This window comes from Alexandromys fortis, unplaced genomic scaffold, assembly GCF_014885135.2.
Source record: "Alexandromys fortis isolate MF-2015 unplaced genomic scaffold, M_Fortis_MF-2015_v1.1 scaffold_213, whole genome shotgun sequence".
In the NCBI taxonomy this organism is placed as follows: Eukaryota; Metazoa; Chordata; class Mammalia; order Rodentia; family Cricetidae; genus Alexandromys; species Alexandromys fortis.
The window spans coordinates 2535872-2547276 of NW_026068093.1; the positions used below are offsets into that span (position 1 = coordinate 2535872).

The 11405-nt window shown below is 41.8% G+C and overlaps 1 protein-coding gene across 1 annotated transcript in view; it reads right to left on the reverse strand.

Annotated features, from left to right (window-relative positions):
- The window catches only part of Usp40 (ubiquitin specific peptidase 40), a 76740-nt gene extending 66018 nt beyond the window's left edge, over positions 1-10722 (reverse strand). Inside the window, exons 1-5 of the mRNA XM_050123093.1 lie at positions 10619-10722; positions 9473-9690; positions 6713-6780; positions 4840-4953; positions 1594-1758 (exon numbers count right to left, since the gene is read on the reverse strand). Coding sequence (XP_049979050.1) covers positions 1594-1758; positions 4840-4953; positions 6713-6780; positions 9473-9671 — 546 coding nt within the window. The 5' untranslated portion in view covers positions 9672-9690; positions 10619-10722. The remainder of the gene's footprint in view (positions 1-1593; positions 1759-4839; positions 4954-6712; positions 6781-9472; positions 9691-10618) is intronic.
- Positions 10723-11405: the final 683 nt, after the last annotated feature.

Consider the following 11405-nt stretch of genomic DNA (forward strand, 5'->3'; position numbering starts at 1 on the left):
CGGAGGGGGGAGGACCTTGGACTTTCCACAGGGCAGGGAACCCTGACTGCTCTTTGGACTGGAGAGGGAGGGGGAGAGGAGTAGGGGAAGGGGAAGAAGGGTGGGAGGAGGGGGAGGGAAATGGGAGGCTGGGAGGAGGCGGAAACTTTTTTTTTCTTTTTCTCAATAAAAAATTAAAAAAAAATTTTGCAAGTTTAAATCACATTTCTAATTCTGTTCATGCATGTAGTAGGACTTTGTAAAGAGATTATCAAGACTGAAAAGTAGCAGAGCACTAGTTTAATTCATGGCAAAGCTCTTAAGTAACAGGACTAATCCTTTATGTTAACAATATGCGCATAAAAGTTACTGTTTATAATTCTGATATGCTTTTTGCATGTCATGTTTTACCACTGCTTTGTAAATCAATGCATTAGAGCTCAATCAAAGACACGCAGGACATCTTAGTTATTTTCAAACTAGCCTAACAAGACAGCTTCTATTAGCACAGGAATAAAGGCCAGATATACTGCTTTTATTCCCAACTCTTCCTTAAGAAATAAAAAGACTGGAGTTGGAATTCGCAGCAGTGCCTTTGCCCAACACCTGTAACTATCTACGCAAGGCCTTCAGCTCAAACTCAAGAACCCCAACAAATAAATAAATGAAAAAACCATAGATCTATTTAACACATATTTATTAATATATATTTGCATCTATTTCTTAAAAAAAGCAACAAATGCATTTGGAAAATGGTATTAAAATTTCCATTCAATCAGATAAAAAAACTTCCTATGCCTCCTACCATAATAACAGGAGATGTTCATTAAATATTCAGTAATGAAGCCATTTGCTGATTAGGACTTTAAAAGCAACAGAGACTGACACAAATTCCCAATCAAACTCAATTGGCAATCTATATTATCACAAAGAAATGAAAGTCATAATTCAAACAGGACTGTACCAGCTCTAGATGACAGTTTACATATCATATAAATATAAGCATACACTGCAAATACACTTCCTGAAGGATATTAGCAAACTAAACCTATTATTTAGAGATTCATTAGTTAAATATTCTTTGATATTCTGTCTTTATTACCTCCCTAATTAAACTCTCTCTCTCTCTCTCTCTCTCTCTCTCTCTCTCTCTCTCTCTCTCTGTGTGTGTGTGTGTGTATCATGTGTTTACCAGTGCCAGCAGAGCCCAGAAGATCCGTGGGAGATGGAGCTACAGGCAGCTGTGAGCAGCCCTACATTGGTTCTCAGAATGGAGCAACAGTCCTTTGGAAGAGTAGCAGCAAGCATTCTCAACCACCAGCCATTTCTCGAGTCCCTTAGTGAACTGTCTTCACACTGGCTTCTTTCATGAGATGTCTACATGTAAACATCTCCTCAAACCTTTTTTAAGAACATGTATTAGAATATATGAGAACTAAATAAAGACTGTTTTAAGAATTTGCAGGCTGGGGAGATGGGTAAAAGGCCCTAGCACCAAGCCTGACAACCTGAGTTCAATCCCCAAAAACTATGTGGTGGACGGAGCACAGCAGATTTCATTGTAAGAATTATACTTGACAATATTTGTAAGCAGAGGAACTTGTGTCTGCTCACCTGCTTCTCACTGATATTCTTACACTCTTTGCAAACAATCTGGTTCACAATGGTGCCATGGTATAGACGATTAATGAGGTCATGGCCAGAGGTCCCAACTAAAGAGGTTTCCAAAGCACTGAAGAGAATTCGGTTCAGTTCCTGCACATCATGCTGTCTCATTTCCTAAAAAATAAGAAATAGTTATTGTTTGGAGACAAGGTCTTTGGGTTGCCAAGGCTGGCCCTGAATTTACAATCTTCTGCTTGAGTCTGAGTGCTTGCATTATAGGCACAATATCCAGCTAAAACAGCTGCCTTTTAAATATAACTTTTGCTTTATGTTTTTAAGAATGGATTTTTAAGAATGCTATCAATTAAACATATAAGAAAAACTTTGAATAGATGTATAGATTACCACCTATTTTTACTTATACTTCAAAACAAAATTATAATAGGCAATGTTTAGTGTGCACAAACAATTCAACTCACTCAGTGACTGTGAAGTGTACTCTGAATTATGAGAGAACACCCACCTGCCCCTGTCACAGGAAGACAGAGGAAAGAGCAGGACAGGTTTAGACAGTGTAGAAGCCAGCAGTGGGTGCACAGGTAAACCTCACTTAGATCACAACACCTGGAAACAGCAGAAACCAGAACTACTTGGAAGCGTAAACCAACAGCCACAACAAAAAAAGAGCAACGTAGTGTTGCTGAGAAAAATTCAAACTGACTCTCAACTTTAACCCATTCTGAGTCATTGACCGTATGTGAACTAGTCTTTCAGAACAATCTGCCCCTCCAAGACGTGCTCTATCACCAGGAAGCAAAGATGGGCAGTGAAAGGGACAATTAGGGGGCTAAGACCTAGGCACCAAGAGGAGCTGGGGCCTTAAACAGAACAGCAAGTGCTACTGAGCCCATTCCACTGACATAAAAGTGTCACAGACACAGCAAGGTGTCTTTCAGTGTTGGCACATTGATGTTACTGTTGCCTTCACCATGGAAAGTCAAAAGGAGGCAGAGGAACAATTAATTCAGTGTGTATAAAGAAAGGCAGCCAAGGAAACAATATAAAATTAAGTTTATGTGACATATGTCAGATAAAGGGGATGAAAGCTGAAACAAAGTATGAGACTGGTGATCTTTTCCTTGCCCTTTAAAATAAAAGATAGCAGGTGATGTAAATCTGTCTTCTATCACTGGCTTGAAAAAGAAGGAAAACTTCAAGGTCTGCTTCTAAGCAACCATTTATTTGGCAAAGTTACCTCAGAGACCTTCTACCACCCAGGTTCAGTCCTTTACTTACAAAATATAAAAGAATTAAGAAAAGTGTTTCAGCCAGGTGGTGGTGGTGCATGTCTTAAATCCCAGCACTCGGGAGGCAGAGGCAGGCAGATCTCTGTGAATACAAGAATAGCCTGATCTACAGAGTGAGTTCTATGACAACCAGGGCTACATAAAAAAAAAAAAAAAAAAAAAAACCCTGTCTCAAAAAACACATGCACGCATGCACACACACACACACACAAAGAAAAACAAGAAAAAGGAAAAAAAAAAAAAACAGGCTGTGGGCCTGGGTGGTAGTTGAGCTGGTCAGTCTGGGCCACTAGGGCCACCTGCCTCAGGCGAGAGGGCAGAGTCAGCCCCCTATGCGCATTCCCTCAAGATCAGTCACTCCTGCTGCAGTGTTCAGGGAAGCAAGGCTACCTTTCCCTAGGCCAGTTCAGCATGACTCACTGCAATGAACATTTGCTAGTAAAGTTGATTGGACAAAGGGTATACTATATGATGCCAAAGCTCCCAATGCCTCGGGACAAATAAAGAGGTGCTGGAGAGCAGGAAAGAAGAACGAAGAGGGTTTTGTTGTTGTTGTTGCTTTGGGAGGGGGGCGTTATTCTGTTTTTGTTTTTGATTGTTTGCTTACTTTGTTTTGTTTTGATTTTTTAAAATTTTCTTTTGTGGAGAGGATATGGGAGAAGCAGAAGGTGAGAAGAATTAGGGTGCACAATATGAAACTCCCAAAGAACCAATAAAGAAATTAAATTAAAAAAAAGGAAAAAGAATTAGGAAGCCAGCAACTTAGTGGAAGCTCAAATACAAAGAGAAGTCTTCACTGAAACGTAGCATATCCAGACAGCAGAGGCTCACCGGACAGTAACAAGGAATGACCTAACATTATCGTAAGTGAAACATGCAAAGTACAAAAGATCACATAGTGTATAACCCTATTCCTATGTAATATTCAGGAACAGGCAGATCTACAAACAGAAAGCAGGTTTTAGATTAACAGAGAAGGAGGTGGATGGGGAGTGACTGCAAATGCATGGGGTTCTTTTTAGAGCAGAAGTGAAAACAATCTGACGTTGACGGTGGCAGTGATGGCTGCCCAATTCTCTAAAAATACTAAAAGCCACTGAGCTATACTTTTTAAAAGACTGACTTTTATGGCATGTAAACCTCAATGAAGGAAGGATAAAGGAATACACCTCAAGCATCAGTCCTGTGCCTCAAATGTAACATACTTTTTAGGGAATGTGCTATTATCTGCTTCAAAGTCCAAGTCCTACTTCTTTGATCCCAGAGGGCAGTATTATGGAATTAATAAGGAGTGCTCCTACTTAGAAGGCCGCAGGTGAGTTTTGCAGGAATGTACCTATTCCACAAACAGTAAGACCTTGACAACAAGATCCTTAGTTATTGCCATAGATGTTTGTTTGTATGTAGTGGAATGCCTGTTAGGAATACAAATAAAAATGAGTCATGCTCTACAGGAGATACAGGAAGAAAATGAAATGAAAAGCCAGGGGTCAGGACAGGGACATGAAAAGATCCAGCAAAGCACTGATCTGACCGCAGTGCGCTCTCATCAGAGTACCCATATCAAACCAGAAGCACATCCCAAAGGTGGGCAACATTCTAAACATCCACTAGTTTATCCGTTATTGCTGAAGACTGAAAAGTTAATGAACAGTTTGACATCTACACAGTAAATAACATCGATGTAAGAAGGGTTAAAGCTCAACTAAACAATATAAAAATCGCTGAGTACAAATTTCAAAACTCAGTTCCTGTATTTCCCCCTATATCAACAACATTCTTCCCGACTGCAGGACATAGCCAGTTGTAACGGTCTGTATTCAGAAGACCTAAACATGCACATGTGCCCTGTAACTATTTATGAGAAGACATTCCAACATGATGAGTCCGAGACAAACTTAGAGGACATCAGACAAAACAGGAAGCCTCCCTGTTGGCACCTTCCTACCTCATCACTGCTCCACCCAAAGCTGTCAGTGAGGTCTGTGGTTGATGCAGCCTCCTGGTCCAGGAGCAGGAGCTGAGCAAACAAGCGCTGCAGCTGCAAAGGTATGATCCGGACCTGGGGAGAGAGGTGGATTCCAGATAGATGTTCATGGGCAGAGTGATTCAGTAGAAAAATTCCCTCGTGACACAGGTACAACTAATTAAGATTCAGTTCTTTGAAAATTCTAACTCATCCAAAAGGTTTTAGTGATCTGGAGTTTTCTTCCTCAACATAGTTCAGATCAAATGGAGTCAGGCGGTGGTGGTGCACACGCCTTTAATTCCAGTGCGCGGGAGGCAGAGGTAGGTGGTATCTGTGAGTTCGAGGTCAGCCTGGTCTGCAAGAGCTAGTTCCAGGACAGCTAGGGCTGTAACACAAAGAACTCCTTACTTAAAAAACAAAACAAAATTCAAATGGGTCCTAACAACCATACAAATGATCACACAGTTCCCATAGTTCACTTGTCCTCTAAAACATTTCCATACACATATTCCAGGGGAATGCAGGCATGTTTCAGGCACACAGATCTCAGTCTGGAGTTCTGAAGCTTCAGAAGAAGGCTACACCCTGCCTCCCTTTCTGCTAGCTCCAGTCCAGAGATCAGGGCCTTTCACAGTCCAGTGTGCAGGCCAACTTTAAAGATTCAAAGGGAGAGTAAGCATTCAGGAAGACCTGTGACAATTCTGTATTCCCATGATATTAAAAATATATACTACAAAAGTATTGCTCTGCAACAGAGCGGAAAGAAACTGATCTACACTAAAGGCATTTCTTGCCACAAAGCTGTTTTTGAAGCATGGGACTGCATCACAAAAAACCACTGTTCCACGGACCTGAGCCTGCGTGAGAGGAGAGGCTTCTGAACGAGGTTCCAGCAGGAAGAACATTAGAGTTGTGCTTTAAACAACTTCACCACAGCAACATACAAAACAATGTCTTAATTTCTCCTTAATGTATTTCCAGAACACTAAAGTGATAAAATGCTGGGCTCTAGGGTTTCCCCAGTGGATTACTGCAACTAAGTGTACTGAATGGATGCTCTGGTTGGCTAGCCTGGATAGTTTCCGAGCTTCTCCTCTGCCTTGAGAAGAAGCACAGCAAAGCAAGACATGTTTGCAACAGCAGCATGACATTTTGAAAGACTTTTGTTTGTTTGTTTGTTTGTTTGTTTTTTGAGATAGGGTTTCTCGGTGTAACAGCCCTAGCTGCCTTGGAACTCACTTTGTAGACCAGGCTGGCCTTGAACTCAGAGATCCGACTGCCTTTGCCTTCCTAGTGCTGGCATTAAAGGTATGCAATACCACTTCCTGGTGAAAAACGACTCTTATTTGAAGGAAAATTTCATTCCTGATTAAGTATGAGGCAAGTCACTTTCTGCCAATAAAGATAATATTTGTAATAAATGACTTTGTTTTCTATGAATTGTGCCATTCCAGGGCTAGAGAGATGCTGCAAAGGGTAATGTGATTGCCATACAAGAATGAACATTGAAGTTCGAATCCCTAGCACCCATGTAAAGGCAGGCTGGGTGTGATGAGCAGCCTTAATCTCTGCTCTCAGCAGGCAGAATGGAGTTCATTGGGACAGTGCGCTAGGTAAATTAGCTGAAACAGTGTGAGACTCCCTGCCTCAGTGAATAAGGTGAAGAGTGATGGAGGACGTCAACCTCTGGCCTCTATGTATACACATGTGTACACTCACATACACATGCACACTCCCACAGAGGCAAACATGCATATGTACAGGAATGCACACGGCACACATATAACACATGCAACCCCTCCCACCATTTCTTGAATACTCTAAAAGACCCAATAAATTATAGATTTAGTACCTTTGCATCAGGCTTATCCTTATCCTCTAAAGAACCAAGCTCTTCCGGACCAAGAGAAAATAAAGCTTCTAAACAAAAAAGTAGAGTTAGATATGTAAATGGTATGATATTATCTTAGAAAATTGTTTAGGAAGCAAGACCTCCATTAAGCAATATCAGCGAATGATTTAGAATGACTAAGACAATATTTATACCTTTCATTTACACATTTTGCATTTTTAACATTGTTGTCTACTGGATCGAAGAACATCAAGTGATGTACTATTAGTATATAATCATCACGTGACACTTCAGTAAGACAGATCCATAGAACATAAAAATATAAACAGGCAAAGCACTATGGGACATCATTTAATCCTAGAATTCCTGGGTCAGAGGCAGGAGGATCTCGAGTTCAAGGCCTACTTGGTCTATATAACAAGATCTGGCTTCAAAAATCCAAAGACTAAGAGGATGTAGCTGCTCCAAACAAAACCACTATAAACATAAAACCAACCAACCAACCAAAAGTGATTGGTTTTCACTGTCTTTGGCAACAGAACTCAAAAGTTATGAGTCGTCTTACAAAACAGAAAAACATCACAGGTGTGTATTTTCACATGTGAGGCTTCTAATCAACCCTGCATGTCAAGGACCAGACTGGATGTCTTTTACCTTGAGATCCTGTCCTTTGCTTTTTGGTGTGTAAATGTCTTTTCTACAATTCCAGTAATAAGAGATGGCAGTGATCTTACTTGAAAAAAGGAAGTTGTCAGCCCCTGCACTGGCCTCCAGATTTTTTGCTTTTTGAAACATTTCACTGAGATAAGTGATGAATGGGGTGAACAGGTCTCTTTACTGAAAACACTGATGCCCTAGTGATTACTCCTAAGAATGTTTTGTTTCTCACTAAGTGCTGGGGCTGTAAAAATAAACTAAAAGCCTATAGGTTAAAGAACAAAACCACTCCAGGGCTGTTAGGATAATCTCCCATTGTTCCTTACTTCAATGTACTGGCAATACAATGGAATTCAATTTAGCTTTATTTTAAAATGCTACTCCCCCCAAAAGACATATACACATATAAGTCCCTTTTTTCCTCTGTCGGTACTCTGTTAGCCTTTCCAAACTATAATCCACCCTACCCTGCAACAGCAAGGTCAGGCTAAACCATGCAGAGTGCACAGTGCACGCACTAAAATGTCAAACTACATGCTGGACCGGGTAAGAGGAAGCTGGCCTGCAGCTTTCAGGCTCTGGGTATTCTCCATGATCTGTCCTGTCCCTCACCTTCTTTCTCTTTTTCTTTCTTGGGTTTTTGAAAAAGTCTCACTATATAGCCCAGACCAGCCTTAAACTTTTAATCTTCCTGCCTTAACCTCCTGAGTGCTGGGATTACAGGTGCATGCAATATAGCTACCTATTTAGTTTCTTTTTATTCATTGTGTTTCGAGGGTATCTCATGTGGCCTTGAACTTCTGATCTTTCTCTTGCCTCCACCTCCCAAGTGCTCTCAGTCTGTTCTTAAGGCTATTTTTTTGCTTTAAGTTGTCTTTTACTTCCAACCATATTAAAGATCTTTATGCCTGAGTTATCTATTTAGTATTGCTAAAAATCTTCTACGAGTAGAATTACTGACTACTGGGAGGCAACTTTATGTAGAGGCTGAAGTCAGGGACACAAGACACCCCTCTGGAATTTGTAAGTTCACTCCATTAGAGCGGCCCACTAGACACGGACAAGAGGAACTATTTCCTAGATTTCAGGAGAAAGAAGCCCGTGTGAGTTTAGAGCAACAGAAAACCTGACAGAAGATCTGATACACTAGGTGGTAGTGGGGACTTGGCATTCAAGTACAAGCCAAACAAGCTTGTCCTCAGAACAGAGAGAACCTGTGGAGAAGTGAGCTACATATTCATGTACATTGGGTTCCCCACTGAGAATGATGCAGAGACCAAACAGGGCTCATGATGGAATCAAGAACGGACCCTAAGACCCCACTGAAGGAAGCTGGAGTACAGAGATGGAAGTGGAACAAACACATTGAGAAACCAGGGCAAGAAAGGAGGTTTTCGTGCAGACTGGTTGGCTTTCAGCACCGGCCTTCTGGAGAAATAGTCCGTCATTACCATAACTCTCCACACCCATTTGATACAGCTAATCTGAGTGGGTTTACACTTCTTTTGGGTCTTTGAAATTCATAATTTCCAGATTTTAGAATGATGAAGGAGGAATCTGTACGTTACTTTTCATTCCTACCAAGGTCTGGGTAATTAGATTAATGGATATATGAATGGTCACCCTCCTGAGAGAACTAAAACTCCCAAGAAGCTTCCCCCAGGTCAGGTTCTGAGGCCAAACAAGTTCAGGACAGATCTGCTCAGAATCAGAGCTCTCTGAACTTCAGAAACGCAGACACTTAAGTACGAATGTGTATAAATAATGCGACAAGTCTTCCCACTGCAGAAACCAAGGCTTTCTGTGTAGCCTTGACTTAGTGTTTGTTGCTTTGGAGAAAGGAGAGAATTATCGTTATGTTGTATTTTAAATTATGGGAATTAGAAATACTTTCTCTTGTTTTTTTTTTTGTTACAAAACACTACAATCACCACACAGAATAGATTTCTTTAAATTTAAACGTCACAATTTTCTTCAGAGAATAGCATACTTTGTGACAATGAACACCTTTAAAATGCTTTCTCTTTGATGGTTTTTACATAATTAATTATATATAAAACCCGCGGTCCATATTATTACTCGAATGCATGTAACATATCATACCTCTGAATTCAGGTGTGAAATGAAGAGTCTGGAGAAGGGAATTGAGGTAACAGGTTCCACCCTGATTTCTGATTCCACTTAAATTGGTGAATTCTCTAGGGGCAGGTGGCTCCAAACCTTTAGTCTTTAATTTCTTCCCTTTTCCATACTGACTATTGGACACACTAGAATAATCCTCTTCAAACAGGTTCCCAAACATTGTGGAACCAAACGCTATCCTTTAAAGAAAATGACATGTTACATAAATGCTTTTATTCTTGAACCCCCTACCCCCACCCCCAAATCATCCTTGTATTTGAGGGGAGTTGTTTCGTAAACTTGTTCTTCAGAAAACACAGTAGTTTGGGTTTTGGAGACTGACTTCTCTTTCATACCTACAGGGGTTCTAATTAACCTGTGTGATCCTGAACAAGTCATTTAAACAATATTTACTTCTATGTAAAATGTGGTTGTACATGTTTTTTTTTAGGGTAGTTTTAACCAGTTACACGACAAAAGAAAGGTACTAAATACAAAGGGCATGGCCTGCAGGAACCGGTAACTATTCTTGGATTCCACGTCACTAAATGAGAAAACTGAGAGTTGACGGCAGCCTTAGGATCATCAATAATTCTGAAATCTCAGCTTCTCCCATTTCGTCATATCCTGTACCAGATCACAGAGTTTCAGTGAATCAAGCCTATCACATTAATCGTCTTGATAGTAAGTTTCAGCACTCTGGTCCCAAACTATAGAGTCTGGAGTGAGTACCTTAAGGAAGACAGACTCTGGCCATTAGAGCTATGGAGTCCAGTGGGGAGCTGCGGGAACCTGCTCTGTTTCTCGTGTGGTGGCAGGGAAATTGAGGTGAAACGCTAAGGACATTTTCTAGGGAGCAGGAAGGGCCGAAATGCAGTTCTTTCCCTTTTCAACACAGTCCTCTGAAGAAAAACTCAAATCCCGGAACTCGCGAGTCAGGCTACGCCACCGAGGCCTTCCCGCCCACCAAGACGCCCAGGGCCCAGGAGCGCGACCAGGCGCGCGTCCCCGCGGCCCGACCCCTGACGCGCCGCCAGGAGAGGCCAGGCGTCTTGCCTCAGGCCGTCGGCGTCGTCCCTACGTTGCCCTCGTCCCTCCCAGCGCCCCCGTCACCCCAGCCCCACTTACTGCCTATAGCCCAGACCCCCGCCCTGGCCACAACACAGAGTAAACGAACTCGCTCCGAACGGGTACCGCCATGCCGGCGAGGGCGGGTCTCTGGAAAGTGATTTTTTTTTTCCGTACGCGGACTACATTTCCCAGGATGCTTCGCGCCACGCGGAGCTTTATGGGCAACGTAGTTGTGATGCTCAAGAGATTGTGGGTGGGGCAGGGAGACTGTTCTCTTTCCTGTCAGCGTGCAAGCTAATGTTTATTTTTACAACTACCTGCAAAAGTTAAAGACTCACGCGTTGGGGTCACATGTTCCTAGAGATTTCAACAATTAAGTGGAATATGTATTTACATATTCTCTGCTCTAGGATATACAAAGGGACCTTAAAACAGTTTTTCCTTCAAGCATATATCCAAAACTTGTAGAAATGTTCCATGTTCCGTGAACCTTACATTGTCCTCAATCTTTATTTAATCTCTATAAACTGTAAGTGCTTTATATATAACCATGCAAGCATGTGTGCACACATTATATTCAATTAAAAAAACGATCTCTCAGCCAGGCAGGGGTGGCGCACACTTTTAATCCCAGCACTCAGGAGGCAGAGACAGGCGGATCTCTACGAGGCCAGCCTGGGCTACAGAGCGAGTTCCAGGACAGACTCCAAAGCTACAGAGAAACCCTGTCTCAGAAGGGGGCGCATTTTCTTGATTAATGACTGATGTGGGAGTACACAGCCCACTACGGATGGGGCCACCTTTGAGAAGGTGGTCCTGGGTTGTATTAAAAAACAAACTGAGT